This window comes from Lutra lutra, chromosome 8 (genome assembly GCF_902655055.1).
Source record: "Lutra lutra chromosome 8, mLutLut1.2, whole genome shotgun sequence".
Classification (NCBI taxonomy): Eukaryota; Metazoa; Chordata; class Mammalia; order Carnivora; family Mustelidae; genus Lutra; species Lutra lutra.
The window spans coordinates 15,233,396-15,260,011 of NC_062285.1; the positions used below are offsets into that span (position 1 = coordinate 15,233,396).

Here is a 26,616-nt window from a genome sequence, read left to right on the forward strand (position 1 = left end):
AATGCCTTCAACAAAAATATGAAATTTTCTCTTAACAAATAATATGATTGATTAAAAAGTTAGATGGTCTTAGAAATAAGTAAAATATATGGATCTTTTTTATTTCTTTAACATGAAAAGGGAAAGCAGGTGGCAATTCCAAAGGCAGGGGAGCAATATGTGAAAAATCTCCACGCAACACATGTAAACTAAAGGTAGCATGGTTTTGAGCAGTTAGTCTAGAAAGAGATAATCCATTGTTCCTTGAAATTTGGAACATTCTGAATATGCACAGATTCAGTTATTCAAGGTTCATTTCTTAGGATCAACGAATAGACAAAGAACAGACTTTTTTTGTTGTTTTTTTTACTGCAGTGACAGGTTATGAATGCCATCATCTTCAATTATCTAAAAATACAGGAATAGAAAGAGAAGTAGGAGGATAAAGAAAGAAAAGTAAAAAATAGAAGATACTATTTAAAATTTATGGGTGTAAAAACCGAGGTAATCAGTAGAAAAATTAAAAATATAATTAATGAAACAAGGAAGAGAATAGGGAAAGGAAAAAATGAAATATAAAGCAGCTAAATACCACATTTGTCACATTTTAGAAGCTAATGATTATTTTATTTCCTAAAACCCATAATCCCTATTTTCCAATGTCAATGTTCCTCATTAGAGATACATTCCTACCTATACTTCCTGTCATGCAAAGTCTACCTCCAAATTCAAGTCCAAATAAATGTTTATGGTCTCTCTCCTTGCTCTTCTAATCTCAAGTCCATGCCTAATGCCTCTCACTGGCAGTTCTTCAGGCAGTCCCTGACCTCTACATCTTAGACCTCAGCATAAAGGACAACAAAGAATGTCAGGAAATGGCAAATGACAAGACCTGCCAGCTATCAGCTTGAGAGAAGTCAGGGACCTGCAGGATGTCATTCCAGGCATGCTGGTGAGGGAAAAAAAAAAAAATGCTTTGCCGGTGAGTTAACCTGCTGTGCCTCTGCCCTTATTCTCCTGCTGTCTGTGTCTAGAAAATGCTTCTCTTACAGGTTTGAGCCAGGGAGCAAGAAAAGCACCCAATTTATTTTTGCAATAAATTTTGGATTTTTGATTTCTACCTCCCTTGCCTCTCATATTCCAATTTATTCATTCACATTTGAGAATGGAGCAACTAGAACTAGCTTATTCTCTGACTGAAATCTCATCAGAGAGACTGGAAAACTCAAGCTTTTAGAGCTAAAGAAGGCTGTGGCAAGAAGGCCAAGACTGAAAGGAAGAGACAGAAAAAGGCACCAAAATAAAATAAGAATACTACGATAAAACCACCCAAGGGAAAACAGTGAAAATGTATCCACAATTTACAGATCACTATGGGGTAGAATTTTTTTTTAATTTTATTAATTTATTTGAGAGAGGGACAGAGAGTATGAACAGGAGGTAGGGGCAGAGGGTGAGGGAGAAGCAGACTCCCCACTGAGCCGGGAACCCGAGGTAGGGCTGGATCCCAGGATCCTGAGATCATGACCTGAGCCAAAGGCAGACGCTTAACCAACTGAGCCACCCAGGTGCCCGTGGGGTAGAAATTTTTAAAATACTTAGTATGTTTCTATATTACCACAATATTTTAACAACTTATTGAACATCTGCATATCTTACTCATCTTCTATCTCATTACCCACCTCTTAGTACATTCCAGTAATTCTATTCTTGAAGCTTTTCTACTCTATTCTATTTCTATTCTTGAAGGTCATCCATGCCTCAAGCCTTTTTTACTACTGTTTCATATTTGGAATATGATTACCCCAGCTTGTTCCACAGCTGTTCTTTCTTATCCTTCATTTCTTAACTCAAAGGTCTTTCCTGACCACCCTACTTAATGAAACTCACCTTACCTCTCAGCTATTTATCTCATTATCTACTCCTATCCTTATAGCACTTGTTTCTATCAAAAATTGTTTATTATATTTGTTTTGCTTGCTAATCATCTATGTACCCCTACCCCCACAAGAAATATCCATGAGGACAGGAATTTTTATCTGTCATTTTCACTATTCTATCCCCAGCATCTATAGTCCTAGCCGGGCACATGTTATATGCTCTATAATGTTTCCTAAAAAAAATAGTACATTCCATACATTATCCTAAACTCTTTAGATATGTGATTGTTTACTCTCTACAACAATGAGAGATACTCTACACCCTTTCAAGATGCAGACACAGAAAGAGTTAAGGGACTTGCCCAGTGTCACACAGTAAGCAAAAGTGGAAGTTTGTGAATTCAGATGTAGGTTTGTAATCCCAAAATCCTTCCTCCTAGCCATACTGCGTCCCTGGAATATGCAAGGAAATTTCAAGAGCCACTGAATGTGGGAAGTCATAAAATGTGATCCTTGCATTTGAAGACCATGGAGAACTAGTTGGGCAAAATAGGACTTTTACATAAAGGGACAAACAAATAATAATAACAAGAAGCAGCTGCTTTCATGATAGCCCCTATCTTAAAGGTGTGAAAACAAAGAACCTGAAATAAAGAGAGGGAGATACAGCGTAATAGTGGCCCACCATTCCAAGGCTCAGTACCTGCGATCTCTCAGCCTTCATAAAAAAACGTGCTGTCCATTCTATCGCTACCAGTAGGATCATTCATAATACTGGATTGCCAAATTCTGGGGGTCTTGAAAGCTGAAGGTGTTAAACGTCTACAGTTTTTAATTTTTATTCTTAAAATCTTGGGAATGGATTACATATGTTACAACATTATTAAACACTACTTGCTTCTTCCCAAGTTTGTGCTTAAAGACCAATTACTTCTGAATTATAAAGACTTTGTATTTAATATAGACTTCTGAACCTATCCTCAGATTATCTCATTCACATGGTCTGGGGGGGGGCACCTAGGAACATATTATCAGGCTTTCCAGGTGATCCTAATAATCAGCCATGTTTGAGATCAGTGAATAATGAATATAAATTAACCTTTACTTGATGACTCAAGGTGTCTTTATTTGTGCCTATGATTTGTGCAAGTGACAGTTACTTCCCTGGGTCTCAATTTCCTCCCCTGTAAAAGTTACAATAAATTGGATTGTATGATCTCTAAAATCCTGTTGACTTCTAAAATTCTAATTCTGGTGCTCGCTTCAGCAGCACATATACTAAAATTCTAATTCTGCAAAAAGGAGCTTTCCCAGGACACTGACTAAAACTTTCTTCTTTAAAGAATGCCCCACCACCCCCACACACATATTTTCTTTTCAAAATGCATCTCTTATTGAGAAACTTCAAATATAAGACATGTAACCATAGAAATAGTAAAACCATGTTAATAACAAATTCTGCAAATAGTCTGCCAAGTTTTTCTTTCTGAGCCCTGATGACATATAGGTGTAAATTCATATTACATTGATCCATCAAAAATTTCCAGTTCTCATTTGTATCAGGTTCTATATATGAAACAATCTGACATTCCAAACAAGCAAATGAATAAACAGAAATGTGATCTGACAGACTCATACGCACATATACATATATATACATATACATACAGAACCTTTGAAGTAAATAGCCCCAGAATAACATGTTTATATGACTCTCTCTACACCAGCAGCTTTCAACCAAAGGTATTTTTGCCCTCAAGGTGATATTCGGCTATGTTTTTAGACATTTTTGATTATCACAGTGGGCAAGGAGGTTGCTAGTAGGAGTCCAGAGGTGCTACTAAACATCTAGTAGGAGTCCAGAGGTGCTGCTAAACATCTTAAAACAAACAAAACAGCCCCCACAACAAAGGATTATCTGGCTGAAATGTCAATAAAGTCCAGGTTGAGAAACCCTGCTCTATGCAATGGTCTTAGGCATCAAATAAGGGAAAGTCAAACCCTTCACTCAGGCAGCTAACTAGAAAAAAGAAAAAAACACTTGCCTCCACAGTTCCATTCAAGTCTCTTTAACCAAAACTAGTTACTGACAACACCATGAAGTGTTTATTTCCACCCTGAAACTTCTAAGCCCTGTAGAAAACAAAGAGCTACGTCTTCTTATTTGGGGTCTATAAGTGGTCTTTTATTCTCACTGTCCTAGGCATTTTCCTGCAGAGTGAGTGAAATCCTTCACCAGATGGTGGGGAAAGATTTTGATAATCCTTACTCCACCTAATCTGAAAATAAAAGTTTCTGCAACTTCTGGCCTAGTATTTTGTATATTTCACATACATTGAAAAGAAATGGGGGGGAGGGTAGCTGGCTGGCTCAGCTGGTGGAGCAGGCAACTCTTGATCTCAGGGTTGTGAGTTCAAGCCCCACATTAGGTGTAGAGATTACTTAGAAATAAAATCTTAAGGAAAAAAAAGAAATGTTCCATGTTTTAGGATAGCTTGTCTTTTTAAAAAAAATTATTATGAAGACAAATGGCAATCTAATTTGCATGTAGTAGTGATGGTCTAGATTTTGTCTAGATATGCATATTTTGCTGCATCTTGATAACTTGCAGATAATAATAGAACTTCATAGTTGGAGAGATCAAGATCTTGGAATTTATTATCTCATTTCCTAATACCATAAAAGTAATCAAATATAAGATCCCATTAATGAAAATATACGATATTAAATTGTATACCTTTAAAAGGAAATGTATGTCAATTGAAAATGACATGCTCTCAATCATAAGACAGATCTCAAGTTAAGAGACATCAAAATGGGGGAAAAGCGCAGCTTAGAATTGGTAAAATACATTATTCTATACCATATTGCCTTTTACTCTTTCTCAGACAAAAGCCATGTGTCATACTATTTTATGAAGTTTCTTCCATACTCTGGTTTCTCTTCAGATCACATAAATCTCTTGCCTTTTTCTATGAAAGTTCTTCCATAATAATGTAAAGAAGCATACCCATGGGACAAAACACATAAATGGTGAGAAAACTAAAGAAATGAACCAAAATCTTATGTAATTCTAAGTTTCCTTTTAAATTATAGATGCACTGCATACTTTGCTAATTAGAAGTTTTTAAAAATTTTATGTTGTCTTACTGTAGTTACAGTTTTTAACTGGGAGAAGTTATAACAGGTATTATAATGAACAAAAATAACCTGGATTTCAATTAATTAGAAGTAATAATTAACCATGTAAAAGAGAGAGAGAGATTGCCTTCTTTGACAGGTGGATAATTTTTGCTTAGAAAATGATCTTGGGGTCAGACCATTTAAGCTAATTCTGTGTTTTCTATAAATTCTACCTATAATGAAGGTGATAAAACTAGATATATCCTGTAATTGCTTTGAGGCACTATAATACCTTTTGATACCAAAAAAAGAAAGTTTGTCATGGCTCCTATACTAAGCTTGGCATTGTAGAAAACGGTGGGGAGGAACCTGAGAAAGACTTCTAACAGAAGTATTTCACAGAACAACCTATCCACCTAAATATTTTTATAGGTTTTTTTTTTCCCTGAAGGAAAAAAGACTTGTTGGATGAGTAAATGCCCAGAAAAAGTAGAAAATTATACATAGGAATGGTTTTTTAACTAAAAGCTGAAAAGCAAATAAGGCTAAAAGAGCAGGAGAACAAACTCCCCCCGCCCACGCACACACCCTAGTGCATACGCCAAAGCTGTGGACAAGCGCTTAATAACACTGTTGGCTGCAAACCCTCGAGGCATAGCCTCAGTACAGTGTGCTGCCTGCTTGTGCATAGTGGCCATCAAGCTGCCAAAGGTATCAAAATCCCAGGGTGCTGTCTCAGTATTTCTGCTAAAATAACCCTGTAAATGCCAATCCAGAACTGAAGAGAGAAAACAAACAGGGCCCTAATGCTTCAGTACCAACCAAGTGCAAACTAAGGTCAACAACCTACTCCTTGGCATTGCAATATGTTACAATATGGTCATAAAGCACAATGTTTGTTGGAAAAGGGTAGCCATAAAACCCTGAACAGTGGACAACCAACCACTGCCTTTCTGAAATTGGAAAGTAAACTCTGACTTATCTAGCAGTTGAGGCTATGGAATCAGTAATGAGGGCATCAGTTCCCCCTCCAGAGGGCAACCATATACTCTCGTTATTTATTTAGCAGTCTCAGAAATCCCAGTTCTGCTTCCAGTTGCACCTTCTACAAAATGGCAAGTAATGCGGTGCTACTGCTGCACCACAATAAATAGCCCTTTCTGAAATGTTAAAATTAGCCAACTACACAACTGAATTGAAAGTGGGTTTTTGTTAAGAGTAGGCAAGGAGCTTCAAAATGCCTGAACATTGGTTATCTTGAGGGAAGTTACACAGGTATACTGACGCCCCCTGTTAGAAACCTGCAAAATAGCTTCATGTTGCCTTTAAGTAAAATCGGGATCTTTCAAGATCTGGAATATCAGATCATGTTTATTCTTATTTTGAAATGGTATTCCCTGCCCTTCAAAAAAAAGAGAGAGAGATAAATAAATAAATAAATAAATAAATAAATGTATGTCTCATTTCCACTAGCATATATACTTAACTTAGTATACATCCAAAGGGCTTTCTCTAAATATTCTATGAATAAATGACTATGATAAAAACATACATTGAACATATATGAACATGATCTGCATTTAAATAAAAATACATTAACTATTTTCAGTATTATAATCAAATAAAAGTTCAAAAGTTAAAGTAATATGTTCAGTTAGGTACATAATTATAGACTTTTAGGGTTATAAGGAGCCCTACAGGTCACCTAAGACCAACTCCCTCAATTTAGAGATAAAGAAACTGAGGATTAGAAAGGCAGCCACTGCCCAGGAGTCAAAGAAAAAATCCAGCGGGTGCCAGCATCTCTCTCCAAGACCCATGTTTCCACCCTGATCCACTGTCATTATAAATCTCCACAATAATTAGGGATGAAACAAAACCACCATATAAATTGTAAATGACTATTAGTCACATGACTTTAATTCAGCTAAGCTGAGAAAGTTTATGTCTGACCTAAGTATTTGGGAAGCCAGAAGCTACAATATAAAATACTTACTGAACTTTCTGTGTGATTCCAATTCTTCATTTGGTCATTACAGAATCCCAAAGGAGACATACTTTACTAGTCACAGTTTACTGATGAAGTAATGGAGACTCAAAAACCTCAACCGCAGAAGTTCATCTAAAAACTCTTTGATCTATAACCCAGGTAAGCCCCTCTGTGCTGCTTCTGTGGGTAACCTCCGAACCACTATCTTACTCACAAGAGAGACAGAGGATATGTTTAGCTTGGAGCAAGATGGTTATTTCCCTTATACTGTGAAGTGCCTTCTTCTGTTGAAAGCAGAGATCTGTTCCAGAATCGCTGGGGAGTTGTATGTGAAGGAGAGGGAGTAAAATGACCCCTGAGAAGTCAGCAAATCAGTGACATCGATGTTTGTTGCATTAGTTTCTAAAAAGGGATTTCCACACTATTGTGATCTTTCCTTCATTGCCCTATCCCCTTATTTTTTTTTTACCAACACCAAGTCTGACATTCACATGGATTCCTCTTCCTGTGCATGTTACTCCCCCAGCAGTCTCATTTCCACAATGTACTGCATTTATGTGTATCCGCTCTGTTTCCAAACCCTACTTGTTGACAATTTGGATAGACATTTTAAGACTGTGTAGGACAAAGGGTTATTATAAAGGTATTTGGATAGCATCAGGTGCATTCCCATTAATTATGGAGAAGCTGATTTCCAGACAGGTAATACAGCTAGTCAGAGACAAAACTGAGACTTGAGGCAAAGTTCTGTCAAGTCTAATACTCTTCCTACTACACAACATACTTGGTTGTATGATTGGTCTAAAAATAATAAACACATATGACTTATTTGGGCCAAATATATTATTTCAAGCCATTACCATGTTATATTTTTTAATAACAAGGTGAAAACAAGGATGGCAATCAAGAGATTGCAGCATAGGGTAGTAGAAAGACAATATAAGCTTCACAGCAGGATATATCTAAATTTGATTTGGGATCCCTAATTTACTAGCTGTGTTACGTTGGACAGGTTGCTGAACTTTTCTGAAGCTGTCACTACCTGAGAGTACAAAGAATTAGATGCAGTGGTATATATAAAGCATGTGACATATAGTAGGTGCTAAGTTTATATGGGTTTCCATTAATTCTAACCTACCACAAAAGAGCTATGCCACACTAGCAAGTTCCTTTAGTCCTCTGGGTCTCGTTCCCTTCATTGCAAATTGAGAAGATGAAAGAAACCAAATGAACTCCTATGTCCCTTTTAGCTCTTCAAAAAATAATGAGTTCCCAAAGGTTCCTTTACCTTAATTTAAATTCAGCAGTTAAGTACCTTATATCCATCCTAACCACTGAACAGTACCAACTATCAACAGGAAGATATCTATGATTTCAGCAAAATGGGATCCAACTCCATATCACTTTAAGTTCCACAAAGAAAAATAACTATGCAAAACCAAAGGATTTCACAAACCTAATGTAAGGACATCACAAACCTAATGTAAAAAATATAAACAACTGAGTGTATACATTAAATTACTACTCTTCTCTTTTGCAGAGTTGAAAGATAAGAATTAAAATGTTTATACTGAGGGGCGGCGGGGAAAAAAAATAAAATGTTTATACTATATAACAAAACATCTAAGAGACACTTGGTTAGAGCAAGTAATGCCATTAAAAAAATGAGTAATACATTTCTCTTCCTATGTGAGTCTTTTTAAAAAATATTTATTTATTTCTTTATTATTTTGTGGGGAAGGAGCAGTGGGAGAGTCAAGCAGACTCCCTGTTGAACGCAGAGCCTAACACAAGGCTCAATCCCAGAACCCTGAGATTATGACCTGAGTGAAAGCAACAGTGGGGGAGGCCCAATGGACTGAGCCATCCAGGCGTCCGCCAATTTGAGTCTTAAACAAGTCTTTGAATTTAAAATACTTGTGTCATTTGGGAACCAAGGGGAATAAAATTTACCCTGAGAAGTGTTTTACAGAGATAAACATTAATTTAAGAAGATGGTTAACCACGTTCTCACCTGACTTCTGAATCTCATGTTTGGGATTTATGTTCTGTAAAATAAAATATAATTTTTTTAAAGATCTTATTTATTTGACAGAGAGAGATCACAAGTAGAGAGAGAGAGAGAGGAGGAAGCAGGCTCACTGCCTTGCAGACAGCCCGATGTGGGACTCAATCCCAGGACCCTGAGATCATAACCTGAGCTGAAGGCAGAGGCCCAACCCACTGAGCCACCCAGGCAGCCCCAAATAAAATATAATTTAAATGCTTGAATCTTATAAGTGAGACCTGAGAAAATACTAACTGATCTTAAGTGAAAATTTTAACTACAAAGTTTTTCCTTTTCTCCTCCATAAGAAAATTATTATCAATGGGTTTTTCATTACAGATAAGGCTTTTTGCAAATAACATTGTGGAGGTTCAAAATACATTTAAAATCATATGTAGAGGGGCGCCTGGGTGGCTCAGTGGGTTAAAGTCTCTGCCTTCGGCTCAGGTCGTGATCCCAGAGTCCTGGGATCAAACCCCACGTTGGGCTCTTTGCTCAATGGGGGGCCTGCTTCCTCCTCTCTCTCTGCCTGCCTCTCTGCCTACTCTGTCTGTCAAATAAATAAATAAAATCCTTAAAAAAAAAAAAACCTTTGTAGAACTCTTAATCATGGTTTTCCAAAAATTCATTTGAGGTTTGCCCTGTACTGTGCCTGTACAGTATTATTGACTTATAGAATTTTAGAGTGTACATCTTAGATCATAAAACACCACCACCACCAACAACAACAAAATACTTTGCCTTATAGGAGTATGAAGAGACAGGAAAGACTCATTTAGATATTATCTCCAGTATATGAAATAAACTATATAGTTTTGTTTTGTTTTTTATAAAGATTTTGTTTATTTATTTGACAGAGAGAGATCACAAGTAGGCAGAGAGGCAGGCAGAGAGAGAGGAGGAAGCAGGTTCCCTGCTGAGCAGAGAGCCCGATGTGGGGCTCCATCCCAGGACCCTGGGATCACGACCTGAGCCGAAGGCAGAGGCTTTAACCCACTGAGCCACCCAGGCGCCCCTATATAGGTTTTTTTTTTAATTCAACAGCTGTGTTCTATGAGCTGATGTTTTTGTCCTGTATAGAGATGAAGAGTAAACTCTTTGCATTGTATGCAAGGTTCTGAGAGCCACAGAAATATGATTTAGGTCTATATGTATCAAGCATAGTGTGAACCAGAGATAGAAGGCCTGGATCCTGTTTTTGTCATTACTATAAAATTGATTTGTGGGGGCGCCTGGGTGGCTCAGTGGGTTAAGCCTCTGCCTTCAGCTCAGGTCATGATCTCAGGGTCCTGGGATCGAGCCCCGCATCGGGCTCTCTGCTCAGCGGGAAGCCTGCTTCCCTCTCTCTCTCTCTCTGCCTGCCTCTCTGCCTACTTGTGATCTCTGTCGGTCAAATAAATAAATAAATCTTAAAAAAAAAAAAACTACTTTTAAAATTGATTTGTGATTTGGACAAGTCACTTCACTTTTTTGGTTTTGTCTGTTTACCTATGAAACAACAGGAGAACCATCTGATCTCTTTAAGATTTCTTGTAGTTCCTATAATTTACATCTGTGCAAATCCTCAGTGCAGCATTTGGGGGGCATGAGACATGGGGCAAAGGCATTCACAGGAGCGCACTTATTCTCTCTATACATACTGCCAGGACGAACCAGCTTTGCAGAGAGCCGAATACTAAATAGCCTGGCGGCGTGCCGTGGCTAAAGAACACCTTTGATGACTATGAAAGCACTTAAAGAAATTCAGCCAGAGGAAACAAACTACTTTCTGAATGTAGTCCAAAAAATAGGTAGGGGGCATGTAAGCCCTCGCAACCTCAGACCCTTTATGTCCTTGGCCTTTCATCTTGGCTGGCAGAAGACACTGAGTTTTCTTAGGTGACTCATGCTTTCTTAGCCTTAAGAGAAATTATTCTGAAAATGAGTGGTTCTCCTCCCTGGTCCCACATCTGACCCTTAAAAATACATGTATTTTTATGCATCAGCTGTACGATATGCAGCATTCTTAGAACACCTTCATAAAACAGAGTTCAGCAGAGTGATTAAAAGTATGAAATGGGCCCAAATCCTGGCTCTACTACTTACCTGCTATGAAATCTCAGGAAAAAGGCTTAGCCTCTCCCTGCTTCAGGTTCCTTTTCTGTAAAAGAGGGAAACTAATAAAACCTAACTCATGGAGCTGTGAAAATTAAGCAAGATAATGCATACAAAGCAGTTACTGTAGAATCTGACAAGGTAACTGTAACAGATACATAGATAGATGATAGATAGATAGATAGATGGATAGATAGATACACAGACAGATAACAGATTGATTAATCCTGGGAACTGGGTCTCCCTAAAAGGACTTATCCGAAGGCCACAAACAATTTGTTGGCAGTGAATGGCATCTGCTGATCTTTCCTCTTCTGAGCAAACAATATGGCAAAGACTCAAAGCCTGGCTCAGCTCTTACTAATAGGATCCTGCAGAAATCAGGAGGAAATGAGATTATCCTGAAAGTAGGAAAGAGTTACTCTCATTTAAGACAAGGTCTTTAAAAGCAATAGAAACATATGCAGACATGTACACACACACACACACACACACACACACACACACACACTCTTAACATAGTCATATAGAATCAGAGAAAGGGGTTGTTTTCGGTATTTGCCTTTTCAAGTGTTGCTGGCATTAAAAGCTACCGAATTTTACTGCTAGATGGCTCCCTGGAGACCATCTAGTTCAACTCCCTCACTTGGTAGATAAGCAGCTGAGGCCCCGAGAAGTTAAGCAACTTACTGGGGGTCATCCAGCTGTAAACGACAGTGCCAAGACAAGCTTTCTGATCTCCCCTTTTGCCCACCCAGCACTCAGCCTGGTATCTTTCACGAGCTTGGCACCCTGTCCTTGTTGTGCCAAATAGAGCATGAAGGCACGTGCGCATGCCTACACACACACACACACACACACACACACACACACACTCGGTTCTCACTTTTGTTTAAGTTCCCCGAAAGTACAGCAGCAACCTCAACCACCAAGGTCTTGCCAGAGCCTCCCATCAGGGAAATTGAGGAGGATCCCACTCAATCCATGGCCCTCTCTCAGGCTGTCCTTGGAGTTTCTACTCTCCCCTTTCTGTTCCTTCCTCACATCCATTCTTCAGTGCTATTTCTTAGACGTTTCTCTCCAAAAAGATCAGGCATTTCCCAGGACAGAAGTGACCCGCGCTAACTTGTAAACTCTTCATCTCCCCACGAATGCTAGACCTTTAGACAGGAAACACAGAGGAACTGTGATTAAATTTCGAACAAGCTCCCCAAGCGAATTCAGTCAGAACTAATCCTCCCCTCCCTCAGATAACTCGGCCAGGTTCATTGATAAAATATGTGACCAGGTGAAGGACTGGAGAGCCCTCAGGTATGCCTGACACAGAGAACAGGAGGAAGAGGGGAAGGAAAGGAGACTGGAGGGAGATGGTAGGAGGAGCACACTAACCGCACTGTAAAGTGTGGGTCCTGGAAACAGCTATGCTGCGGAGACTGACTCACTGCTGAGGGGACAGAACTACAGAGGGGACGCGCTGTTTTAATCACACCCCCTCTGGTAACTGCCTAACAGCAGACTGGTGTGCCGAACTACACACATAGGAAACAGGAAGAGACTACCCCTAAGTGGCAGAAGCGAAGAACTCTGTCTTCTTGCTCTCTTTTCTCTTTTCTCTTATCCCATGTTGGCCACTCTGCCTGGCAGCACACCCGGAGCTCTCCAGCTTCCCTCCAATTACCCCCAGACGGGGAACTCCCCTCCCTGATCTCCTGAGGGTTGAAAAGAAGTCTAGGGCATCAGAGATTTCTCTCCACTCTGCCAAATGCTCCTCAATTCCCTGACCCTTGCAGGGAAACTGATCTGAGAGAAGCTTTCACTGAGCTGACAGAGGTTAGGGCGCTTCTTGTCCCTAAGCACAGGCGCCTGTGAAAGGTGTCCCCCAGCCTGGGTCTCTGCTGTGAGTGTGGGCAGCGTTAAGTGTCACAGCCAAGTGTTCCTTCCCCAACGAGAAACCGGAAGGAGGTTTTTTTTTTTGCCTTTTTTCCACTCCCTACCTGAATTCCGGGACCAGGTTAGGCTGCATCCCGTAGAAAGCAGCGGAGAGAGTGACCAGCCACCCGGGCTTGTAACTCCCGTTCTCGCACTCCAGATAAGGCGGAGACCACTTGACGTGGCTCTTGTCCCCGCCAAGTCCGTCCCTGCGCCGCCAGCTATGGCCCAGGCTCCGGGGACCCTGATTAGAGCCTCGGCGGTGTAAGTGGGTCCTCCACTTGCGCCGCAGGCCATGGAACCACTCCGTCTCCAGCGTGGCGTTGGCCAAGTGGTGTGCCGAGGAGGACAGATCTTGGAGCAGGATGCGACTCTCTTCGCGGGTGGCCTGGAGGAAAACCTGCGGGGCCGGCGCGGACAGCGACTCGGTGCTGAAGGTGATGGCTGCCCGGGAAATGCTGGGTTCGCCCTCCAGGAGACTCCGCACCAGTGCCTGGTACCACTCCAGGTCGTCCTGCAAGTTCTGCTCCCGCGACTTATTGCTCTGCAGCATCATGTTGAGGAAGTTAGTGGCGTGTGTCAGCGTGTCCAGCGCCCCGTGCAAGGAGGGATGGGAGCTGGCTAGGGCTGACGACTTCCCCGGCAGGCCCGCCAACTCGTAGCGGCCAGAGCAGTTGGCTCGCTTCAGCTGGTGGGAGTCCCCGGTGTAGAGGTAAGAGGCCACGTCCATGGGCACCTCCTCGGCGAGTTTCTGCGCCAAGATGGTGCCGTCGGTGGAGCGGCTCCAGGGAGCCGAGGGGTCCGAGGCAGAGGCTCGAGCCGGCTGCTGGGTGTGCTGCTTCAGCCTCAGAGTTCTCTCTCGAGGGGAATCCAGCCGTCCCGGAGGGTCGCGGCCGGTGCTAACAGTTCCCAATCCCAGATGAGCAAGCAGGAGGCAGAAGAGTAAGGGATAAGCCATGGCTCCCATCTGCTTTGCAGAGACGAAAGGAGGTAACGGGAGACACTTTTTAAAATTTGGTCGTCAATTTATCAACAGTAAGACTTTTACTAGGAGTCGGCCGCCTTCTCCAAATGGCACCCAGTCGAAAGGGACTTCAAAATAAGAATGTTTCGGAATTGGCCCGGCTGGCTGAGCTACCGTCACAGGAAATCAAATCACCTGTGGCAACGCTGGCTGCACCCGCTCCATAATGGGTCGGCTCGGGATTACGCACCTCACAGCCTCGAGCCGAACAGGTTACATCCCCTCTCGCTCCGGGCGGCTATAGTTAGCCTGCTTACGTCTTTCTGCTCAGCAGCTTCCACCGCCGCGCTCATTGAGGTGTGTTCGAGAGCTGCTGCTGCTGCTGCTGCTGCTGCTGCTGCCGCGGCGGCCGCCAAAGACGCTGCTCCATCATCTCACCCGTGGCAGGTCGTTCCCGCCTCCCGGCTCTGGCTCCTCCTCGTTCGCTTCGCGGGGAGGCGCGGAGTGCGCGCACACAGATCCGCTCCGCGAGCGCAGGACTGAGTCCCAAAGAGCGGAGATTCCTTTTAAGACGTGGTCTCTCTGGAGTTTATAGGACCAGGCAACTGGTTCATGGGAGCCCTCAGGTTTGGCCACGAACCACACTCCTGTCTCCCCCTGCTCTGGAGGAAAGCCTGTTTAAAGAGGCAGCTTGGCCGCAACCAAACCCTTGAGGGGCGGCTTCAAGCCGTCTTCTTCCCTGTTTGGTCGGCTCCTCTGTCAATCAGCCGACTGCCATTTGTTGGGCTGGGGCGGGAGCTGTCCAGTGCTGAACCCGAGGCGGCACGGAGGAGGCGCAGGAGGAGGCGGTGGCTCGGGATGCAGCAGCACAGAGTCCTTTCACCCACTCGCGTTCCCTGATGACTCGGAAACCTGAGGGGGTGGGGGTGGGGTGGGCGGGAGTGAAGGGAGAAGCAGAGCGTTTGTGGCTCAGAGCGAAGGAAACTTGGACGTACTGAGGAGGAGGGTGTTGGCGTCTTGCATGCTTAGCTAAATCAGCCTTTTCTTTTGCCTGGAAAAGAAGGAGAAAGGAGTTTTCATTCCTGACTTAAATCGAAGGGGGGGGGGGGACGTAGGATGGAGACGTGTCCTCCCGAGCATCTGCTCATTTTAGGCAAATTATCAAATCCTCCTCCTTATTGTCGGTTAAAGAAATGATTAAAAGCTACTTGCAAGGTCTTAGCTATGAGGGAGTAATGGAGACATCTACCGGCTGAGCTTCGAGAAAAAAAAAAAATGCTATATTTAAGGAACCTTTGCCTGAAAGGGGGCCAGGACAGAGGGGATGTGAAAGTGTATGCAAGTGAATATGTGAACGGAGAGACATGTGCCAGAGGTGGGACTCAGATGTGAGAGAATGAGAATGACTGAGTCTGTGTTGACTGAACAGGGAAGTCATTCTGACTGGGAGTTTTTAGAGTTAATAGATATGAGAACCAAGACATCGAGTTAACTACAGGTTGGGATACCCCAGCAAAAGAAATAAGAGATACAGAATAATATTCATGTATAATAATAATAAGCTGAATAATATGTGAAACCCCCCCCCCATTACTGGGAAATCCCTCAACAAAGTCTAATTGTTTTATTTGCAATTCTAAGGATGTCTTCTGATACTCAGAAAATACTAATTACTACTGGATATGTAGTGTTTTATGGATCTCTACTTCCCATAGGCATCTCTGTTTTCAAATTCCCCAAGAAAGATAATCCCAAATTTACTTCAGTTCCTAACCAACAAAAATGGCAATAATGGCATTCTGGGATCGCACTGCTTAGATTTACTTTATCATTTCATTTCATGCTCCCTATTGAGAAAATACCTGAGCACTGAAATGTAAGTTCCAAAGAAAAAAAGAGGTTGTCTGTATTGGTCACTGTAAGGGCACCTGGGGTGGCTCAGTCGCTAAGCATCTGCCTTCGACACAGGTCATGATCCCAGGGTCCTGGGATCAAGCCTCCGTATCAGGCTCCCTGCTCAGCGGGAAGCTTGCTTCTCCCTCTCCCACTCTCTCAGCTTGTGTTATCTCTCTCACTGTCTCTTTGTCAAATAAATAAATATCATCTGTATTGGTCACTGTAGTATCCTGAGCGCTTAGAACTCACAGAACTACCTAGTACATAGTAGGTTCTCACTAAATATTTGATAAATTAATGAATGAACCAGAAGATCGTAATGATAAAGCTAATTATTTCTAAATCCACGTGCTTACCTAAGAAGAAAAGTTTGCCTAATAGGTCAATGACAAGGACTTTTAGAATGAGACCGAGTAACAAGTTTTCCAAACTATAGCACATGATCACCAAGTGAAATTTTATACTTATGCAAAGAATGCTTACTAGATTTATACTTATTTACAAGTAGATTTCATGTTCATATCCGACTTCTGCTTAAAATTTGCTTTGCAGTGTATACTCCTTTGCTAAATAAATGCCACCCTGGTTTAATGCTCTACTGTAGCACACGTGGCAGTAGTAACAGGAGTTTCTGTTTGCTTAATTTATCAGCATATATAATAAGATCTTCAATCTATATAACAAGCTAAGGATTGAAATGTAATTTCCTCATTAATTTATATTCTTAGAAAACGTAAAATTTATTAACAGTTCTTTAAAATTGTCCAGTATGGGATTTTTTTAAAAAGAGGATATAATCTTATTAGTATGCCCCTCTATAAGTAATTCAATGACTGAACATAATAAAAGATTTGGGTTCTGGTACCAGCATTCTCCTAAACAAGATTTATGATCACTGGCAGACATTTAAAGTTTCCAGGTCTTGGGACACAAATTGGTCTTCATGACTTAACACTGAAGGAATACTGAATGGTACCTAAGCCACTCTCCAGAGGTACCAGCCCTCCCCTAGCTAATATCTGTCAAGAGAAGAGCACACTATGAGAGGCTTTTGGAATTTTAGCATTCCCTTCAGTGGCTCACCCTCAGTCTATACTGTCAAATAACTGAGGTAGACTAGTTGGGTCTAGAACAATGCCAAAAATAGAAATATAATGTGAGCTACAAATGTGATTCATACGTATAATCTTAAATGTTCCAGTAGCACATTTAAAAAGTAAAAAAAAAAATAAAATTATTTTTAATAATGTATTTTATTTGACCCAATATATCCAAAATAATATTTCAATAAGTAAATAATTTAACAATTATTAGTGAGATATTTTACATTTTTATACAAAATATTCAAAATCCAATGTATATTTTACACCTACAACACAGGGCATTTCCCACTAGCGACATCTCCAGTGTGACCAGAGGCTACCATAGAATACAGGCTCAATCAAGAAGATAGCACATTGTGGTCTTGAATGTTCTAGAAACCTAAGTACACACAAGATTGAGATAAGGAGTCCTGGTCCATTTAATAGGTCTGGAGTCAAGGTAGCTGAGTAGTAGATGACCCTTTGTCAATGTCAGCATCCATCAATGAAGGAAATAATCCAAAAGAGGTTTTTATAAGAGACCAAGATTTAACACATCCTCATACACCTCTAAACAAATCACAAGATTCCACACCAACTCACAAAGACATATTCATTCAACAGATGCTGATTGAGGTTCTACTCCATATCGGGCATTAGGGTTGCTATTGGGGCAAACTAAACACATCTTCTGTGCAATAGACACATGGATCTTACAATCAACTGTGTAGAGACAGACATAATAAAAAGAGAAAACAAACTTAAAAAATTACATACAGTGGTAAGTGCCATGAAGAAATAAACACTGTAGAGATCTGAAGGGGCACATGCACCCAAATGTTTATAGCAGCAATGTCCACAATAGCCAAACTATTGAAAGAACCTAGAATTCCATCAACAGATGAATGGATAAAGAAGATGTGGTATATACATACAATGGAATACTATGCAGCCATCAAAAGAATGAAATCTTGCCATTTGCAACGATGTGGATGGAACTAGAGGGTATTATGGTGAGCGAAATAAGTCAATCAGAGAAAGACAATTATCATATGATCTCCCTGATATGAAGAATTTGAGAGGCAATGTGGAGGGTTTGGGGGGTAGGGAAGGAAAAAATGAAACAAGATGGGATCGGGAGGGAGACAAACCATAAGAGACTCTTAATCTCACAAAACAAACTGAGGGTTGCCGGGGGGAGGGGCGTAGGGCGAGGGTGGTTGGGTTATGGACATTAGGGACGGTATGTGCTATGGTGAGTGCTGTGAAGTGTGTAAACCTGGCGATTCACAGACCTGTACCCCTGGGGCTAATTAATACATTATATGTTAATAAAAATAAATTTTTTTTAAAAAATAAACACTGTAGAGTGATAAAAACTGCAGTGTATGGAGACAGGAACCTTCTTATATAAAGAGATAAAGAAAAGAAAGACTTCTATGAAAAGGTAACAATTGAGCTGAGACTTCAAGAATGAGGAGCAGTTAGCCAGGTGGTAGATAGTAATGAACTAGCTAAAGACAAGATGGAAAGAAACTTAGTTAGAGGGAGTAATATATGAGTCCACTAAGACTACAAATATTCCATTCTTAACAGGAAAGAGGGCTGGAAGAAAATAACTTCAATAACCTGAAGTTCATATATAATATGACAAGTACAAACAATTGAGACAAAAAGAAAATCATTTTATACAGTAATCAAGTGATTCTGGCATGAATAGCACCCACCCCCACCCACACCACCAATTAAGTGAAAATAATTTGTACATATAGATAAATACCCCTGTGTGGCCTCAAAATTAAGAATGAAATTGTCTAAACAGATGTGGATACCACATAGGAGTTTGACCGTAATAGAACAATGCATACAAGACCCGTCGGCCCTCCGCAAAAAGGCCCAAAGCTTTTCATCACGGCCTGAGAAGTCAGTCTAATTGCCTGAGAATGGTTTAGTGTGCACTGATGAAAAAGCAATATGCAGTGGAGTCATGAGTTATTGGTTGTCATATGACTAATTTATCAATATTATAAAAAAGATGTGATGTCTGCATATCTTGTGTGTGTGTGTGTGTGTGTGTGTGTGATGTTTGCATATCTTCAAGAAAAAGAAATTAAGGGAGGTCAAAAGCTGCTGAGACCGGATTTTATGTGAGCAGTGTATGTAGTTGTTTTAAAAAAAATTAAGTGCAGCTTTAAATCATTTAAATCAGCAAGGATTAAGACAGTGGGATATGGTGAAAGGACACTAAATTGGCAGTTGGGAGACCAACATCTACTCTTGGCTCTGCCATCATCCAGTCACATGACTTTTAACAATTTCCTCAACCTCTCCAAGCCCTTCTGCTTCATCCGTACCATAAGAGTGATGTGTTAGATACACCCACAACCAGAACGATTGCAGCCGAGCAACAGATCATGGCCCAGGTGTATTTTCCAAGAACTCGTCATTCTTAATAGTTCTAGATTTACAAGGTAAAAGTTATTTTCAGATTAAATAATGACGGACCTCAATAAACAAAGTGGCAAACCCCAGTCGGATTCCTGATAAAGCAAATAACACTACGAAGGGACGGCACAGTCTGTAGATGTGACACAAATTCAGAAATCCAATTCTTATTCCTGGTCTTACTGAGATTCTGGTTTTCCCTAAACATATGCCACCCTGTGCCCCATGTGCCCATTTGCAAAATGGTCATAGTCTTTGTTCTCCAAGAGCAGTAGTTTTGAAATTTCTGGGTGTAGTAGTATCACTAGAGAATTCTGAATACCACTGTGGATCTGGGGAGGACTTGAGAATCTGCATTTTAATAAGCACAACAGCTGATCTTGTTGCAAATGGTCCACGGAGCACATGCTGAGAAATACTGCCTTGAGCCATGGAAAATAACTCTAAGACATTGGGGAAGAAGAACTCCTGTGAAACACAAAGCCTTGTTATTAATTGTGAAATAAAGTCTATGAATAACAATGAAATTGACACCAATAAAGAATATTTTTTATTAACATCATCATCATCATCATCATCATCATCATCCGAACATTTATAGAACGCAGTAGCCAGGCATTGTACTATGGATCTGACAGGGGTGAGCTCTTTTAGTCTTCCTTAGGGAACTGAGTTTGATACTGTTTCCATTTTACAGATGGGGAAACAAAACAAACAAAGAATTGCCCTAAGAAATGCAGCCGTCTGGTTCCAGAGATCATACTTTTAAACCCTCTACCAGTGGTTCTCAAACACTGATGTGTATTAGATTTACCTGGAGAGCTTGTGTCAAAGCACAAATCAGTGGCCATACCCCCCACAGAACTGCCAATTCAGTAGGTCTGGAGTAGGGCCTGAGAATCTGCATTCCTAACAAGTTCCCCGTGATGCTGCTACTGACGGTCCGGGAGCCACTCTTTGAGAACCACAGCTCTGCACTGTACTTCTCCTCAGTGTGACCTATCACCTCCACATGCTTCCCCTCTCCCGTGTATTTCACGTGGAAAAAGAAGAAAGTCAACATGAATGGATGAAAATATGCCTGAAATCTGCTCAGGGGGAAAAAAAAAAAACTCTCTGGTTTTCTATTTCCGGCTTAGAAAGTTTACCCAAGATGTTTATGTTTTTTACTTCACAGTTTATTCTCATCTGCCTCCAGTTTACCCTTAAAACTCTTACTCCCTGTCAGCATCACTTCTAAAAACGCTCCTGTTCTTTAGGGAGTCATCTCCTCTGCTTTCCACTATAAAGTCATGACTTGGGCTGTTCTATCTTTCCCAATAAAGTACATCTTTTTTAAGTACTGCTAAACAGTATCCGAGTCACTGAGGCTTTGGCCCAAACTGCTAGTTTCCCCTAATCTTCCATGCCTCCGTGCACACAAAATGGTTCTGTAAACCTAAAGACACCTGAAGAACTCTCTGACCCCAAGGGAGAGAACACCAGGAAATGGCATTTATGTAGGAAAAGCCTGAGTGTGCGAAGGCAAAGTATTTCCTTTAATGGCTTTCCAGGTCTCTGAACAAATACCCAACAATGCTGGAAAGAACTAGTACAGCATTTACAAAAAACAAACAAACAAAAAAACCCCACTAAATTACTGAAAGGCCAATTCTATTTAATAGAAGGATTGGCTCCCTTTCTCATTAAGAATTAAGAACAACTCAAGAATTTGAAACAAAATTTACTGGAAAAGGAGCTTTGTGGATAGAAAGAGATGGGAAATGGACTATTTTCTCTTTGCTGAATTTTGTCTGCTTTCCTTCTTGGTGGGAAGCTCCCATGCCACAGGTATGTGTGTGTTATTATAGTCTGTGATGGTGTGTTCATCAGCACATTACCTTGAGCATAACGAAGATTTACTCCATGACCAGTTTGGGACTTGGCTCTCCATCTTCACGCAGCAGCCTTTGAAAGTTGGAAACTTTGAGTGCCCCGGGACCATATCCACAATGCATGTTGTAGACACATAAGAGATACGGACTGATGGCAATTCTCCACTGAAGAAGAGCAGACACTTGTAAACCCAAACAACCGTATAAAGAACAAGTTTATCAAAAAGCAGACTCATACCCGTAAACACAGAGGACAAACTGATGGTTGCCACCGGGACGGGGTTGGGGATGTGGGCAAAATGAATGAAGAGGAGTGGGAGATGGTGGGTCCCAGTTATGGAATGAATAAGTCACAGGAATAAAAGGCACAGCATGAGGAATATAATGAATGATATTATAATAGCATGGTATGGTGACAATGGTAGCTTCCCTTGTGGTGAGCATAGAGCATAATGTATAAAGAAGTCAAATCATTATGTTGCACACCTGAAACTAATGTAACATTGTGCATCAACTACATTCAAATAAAAAAACTTAATGAAAAAAAAGTTTAAAAAAAAAACAAGTTTACAATAATATTAAGTCACTTGTTAAAGTTTTCCTATTTTAAAAAAGTCAGGGGAAGTTAATCCTATAATGTTGATACTGTTGGAATTTCAGATACCTGGATTGTATGGAAAAAATAAAATAAGGAGACATAACACAGAAAGATATTCCAACAAAATGTAGTGGAAGAAGAAGAAGAAGAACATCGCTACACTTATTCTGAGGGAAATAACTTCAGGCTAAGACAATGACAAACCTAAGCGTGAGTCCAGGCACAAAACAGTCTTGCAAATGTCCCAGGTGCTGTGATACAGAAGTCTGAATCCTGTGCCATATATACATTGTTTCTAGTTGTCATTTTGAGGTATTCTTTGGAATAAATAGCCTCAAGGAAAATTTGCCTGGTCTTTACCAACAGCTCACTATTCAGACGCGGAAGAATTTCAGAGAAATTTTGGCACAAAAAGCTTCCAGCTTCTTTTGTTGCCCGTGTCAATAAATGTTCTTTGGTAATGGGGCTGACTTCAAGTATATGTGGCCATCACGTATCACAGCGTCTGGGGAGAAATGGGTTCTTCATGAGCACTCTGCAGAAATGAGTTCTTATATATTGCATAGAAAAAAAGCAGACTAGAGAACAGAAGGCTAAAAAGAGAAACAATTTTCAAGAATCTGCTGTATCATGAGTACCAAATGTGACGGAAAGGAGCTGTTTCAACTGTTTGTTTTTGTATCTCAAGTCAGATATTCTAGAGAAAAAAGTTAAAATTTAATTAAATTCACGAAAGAAATAAGACTGTAACAAGAAGGCTTTCCTGAATGTCGAGGTTATATTTAATTGAGATGGATTAACCAAGAACTGAAGAGAATCTCTTTCCTTGAAGAATAATTTGTGATCTTTGGTAGAAACTATATGCATGTAGCAAAAATGAGTTATACTTATATTCCTCCTGGATGGACAGACAAACCAAATGGTCATTGGGACCTATTTCTTTCCTACGGTTCTTTGATAGACTGAGATTACTGACAGACTCACGTAAGTGAGACTGTTAGGTCACAAACAGGAAAATTAGTACATACATATTTAACGCAAATACTTCTCTTAGGCATCAAAATCCTGTCCCTTTTTGCTACCATCCCTCTTGTACTGCATTACTCAACCTGGCATTCAAGACCATTTACAAATTTTAATTTCCCAACACACCAGCCCTCCACTACCTTTTGGAGTCCCTGCATTTGGCCACAGCTATGCTGTTTACATTCTTCCTTTTTAAGTACTTTGCACACTCCAGTCCTATGCCTGCCTTTCTAAAAGCTAACCCTATTTATTGAGAAAACTTCTATAAATATGTCTCCTTTAAAGTCTTAAATACTACCAATTTCTGAATGCAAATTTCTCCTAGAAGGTATACGAATGCCTAATGAGTGCATGAAAAGAGGCTCAACACCATTAGTCTTTAGAAAGTGAAAATTTAAACCACGAGGTACCATTATATACCCACTGGAAGGACTATAATAAATAAGGCACACAATTAACAACTGTTGGCGAGGCTGGGAAAGAACAGGAGGCTTCCTACATCACTGGTGGGAATGAAAAGTGGCATGGTCACGTTGGAAAACAGATTAGCACGGTCTCAAAAAAGCGAAAAATAAACTACCATATGACCCAACAATTGTACTCGTAGTTATTTACCCAAAAGACATGAAAGCACATGTCCACACAAAGACATGCACGTGAATGTCCATTCATCATAGCCAAAATCTAGAAATGACCTACCGGTACATCAGCCGGTGAATGGATAGACACGATGTGGTACATCCATATAATAGAATGATACATTCTATAATATGTACATATACTATAGTACATATAATAGAGTGGTACATCCACTGCCTGGGTGGTTCAGTGGGTTAAGCCTCTGCCTTTGGCTCAGGTCATGATCTCAGGGTCCTGGGATCGAGCCCTGCGTCGGGCTCTCTGCTCAGCAGGCGGCCTGCTTCCTCCTCTCACTCTGCCTGCCTCTCTGCCTACTTGTGATCTCTGTCTGCCAAATAAATAAATAAAATCTTAAAAAAAATATAGAATACTCTTCAGCCATAAAAATGAGCAAACCTCTGACACAGGCTTTGTCATGCATAAAGCTCAAAATATCACACTAAGTGAAAGCAACTAGACACAAGAGACCAGATATTGTGTTTATATGAAATGCCCAGAAAAGACAGATTTATAGAGACAAAAGGTAGATTGTTGGTTGCCTGGGCCTGGAAATGGGAGCAACAACCAGCAGTAAACTGGCATGAGGGAGGGATGAAAATGCCCTAAAACTGGTGGTAATAGCTGTACCACTAGTACATTACTTGAAATCATTGAACTGAGCACTTAAGTGGGTGATATGTAAAATGTACTTCAGTAACGTTTGTTTAAAGAAAAAAAAAAGAACTACCAATTCTAGGTATTCTCCATAATTAACTTGATTTTCTAGAATCATCCTTTGAGTCTACCTAGTATCATCTTAGTTTGTATGAACCCATTTCGTATTAAATGATTTACATTTGCTGATTTAATGTTATTTCTAAACATTAATCTGGACAATTGAAGAAGTTTGGGGTAGCTTCCTCATCTGAATTATTTATGATTTTATTTTATTTAACATCAAAAAAATATCTATTGGGTATTGGGGATTGGGGGGCCACTATGTGCTAGACACCATTCTAGAAAAAAGTGATACTGCAGTAAACAAATCAAGTCTCTGTCATCACAGGGCCTACATTCCAGAAAGGAGACCAACAATAAACAAATGAAAAATAATATAATGTAATTTTTTAATAAGTATAATTTTATAGTAAGTATTATAAGGAAAAGTAAAGTAGGATAAGGAGCTATAGAGAGATTGTTGGTCAGGGAAAGCCCCTGATTAAGTGGCGCTGAGTAGAAATATGAATGATGGGAAGGTGTGATCCATGGAAAGACTGAGGAGAACAAATTTCCCAACTGAATATAATGATCATGAAAGCCCTCCAAGAGGATCAAATCTGGTCTGCCCAGAAAGAGCAAAAATGACTGCAGGCAGAGACTTAAGAAAGAGGTGGGGTGTGGGGCAGAGAGAAGGCAATGATCAAATCACATAGTGCTTTTGGGGACTAAGACAATGAGTTTTTATTTTATTGTAAGGGCAATGGGAAGTCATGAGGATTTGACAGGAGTGACAAAATCATGGGGACTGCTATGCAGACTGAAGGAGGAGGGTATGAGCAGAAGCACAGAGACAAGATAGGAAGCTACTGCAGTAGTCAAAATATGAGAGTATGGTGGTTTGGACTGGAAGTAGAAGGGAAAGCAGAATGATAATGGTCAAAATGGTTAAAAATTGTTGAATTCAGGACTGTATCTTTCTGAAGGTCAGAATGTTGCCCATTAATAGCCTGTGTTAGATGCAAATAAGACTTTCTTTTTTTTTTAAGTAAGATTTTCTTAATGGAGGAATGTTAACATATAAAACCATTTGTGCCAACTCCATTTGAGAGTAGAATCCTAAATTTAGATTTAAAAGTATTTATTTTTTGAAAAATCACTCTTCCTACTTATTCTTAGAAAGTACTTTTATCCCAATTGAAAAATGAGCAGAAGACATGATCAGAAATTTCAAAGGAAAAGAAACATATATAGCCAACTAACATAGGAGTCCCATTAGTGAGTATGGAAATGCAAATCAAAACACAATGAGGTACAAATTAAATCCGCAAAAATTAAAAAGTCCAAAAGGGCAAGTTATTGGATGTGGAGAGGATGGAAGAGATGTGAATTCCCAAGATCTCTTATGCGGTGCTGCTGGAAATGTAAATTCGTAGGACTGTTTTTGGAAAACAATTTAGCATCACCTTGTAATGTCAAACATTCACCTACTCTATGATCTAGCACTTCCACTCTTGATATAGACACAAAAGAAATTCTGGCATATGTATGCCTTGTGATATGCACGAGAATGTTAATAACATTACTGTTTAAATAATAAGAACCTTGAAAAGCCTAAATGCTCATCAACAGAACAGGTGAATTAACTGTGGTCTGCTCACACAGATGAAAGCAAGGACCTTATGAACACAGGATTCAGAGAGATGACCGAGCACTTTGGGTGGGGTGAGGTATGAGAAGGGCACTGGGTGCCAGGCTCAAGAACACCCGGGCTTATCTAAAATAATTAAACTAGGGGCGCCTGGGTGGCTCAGTGGGTTAAGCCTCTGCCTTTGGCTCAGGTCATGATCCCAGGTCCTGGGATTGAGTCCCACATCGGGCTCTCTGCTCGGCAGGGAGTCTGCTTCCCCCTCTCTCTCTGTCTGCCTCTCTGCCTACTTGTGATCTCTGTCTGTCAAATAAATAAATAAATAAATAAATCTTTAAAAAAAATAAAATAAAATAACTAAACTAGATAGTCAGATCACATATTGGCCAATGATGAAAGGGTTTTGAACAAAGGATTATGCCAAATCCAAGGTCCTGAAGTCAATCAAAGGAACAAAAGAAAGGAAAGGGAAGGGAACAGAAAGGACGGAAATCACTATGAACTGTCCTTACCACTATAGCCCAGTCCCCAAATGAATGACCCTCACGAGCCATAAGAAACTCCTCATCCTTTGCAATTCGTTGAGGTGACAAAGCCAGCAAAGCAGCGATGAATGTTTCAGTCGGTGCCAACGTTTCACTCTTCCAGACTAACACAGTGCACTTTTGTTCCCAATGCCAAAAATCCACTGGTGGCAAGTCTCAGT

General features: G+C 40.4%; 1 protein-coding gene and 1 long non-coding RNA gene across 2 annotated transcripts in view; one reads left to right on the forward strand and one right to left on the reverse strand.

The window, feature by feature from the left end:
* The window catches only part of GPR158 (G protein-coupled receptor 158), a 424,695-nt gene extending 410,686 nt beyond the window's left edge, over positions 1–14,009 (reverse strand). The window contains exon 1 of the mRNA XM_047741925.1: positions 13,108–14,009. Within this exon, the coding sequence (XP_047597881.1) occupies positions 13,108–14,009 (902 nt within the window). The remainder of the gene's footprint in view (positions 1–13,107) is intronic.
* LOC125107152 (uncharacterized) overlaps positions 1–26,616 on the forward strand; it is a 48,322-nt gene that overhangs the window by 13,492 nt on the left and 8,214 nt on the right. The window contains exons 2-3 of the long non-coding RNA XR_007129471.1: positions 787–961; positions 7,022–7,131. This is a non-coding gene — a long non-coding RNA (uncharacterized LOC125107152). The remainder of the gene's footprint in view (positions 1–786; positions 962–7,021; positions 7,132–26,616) is intronic.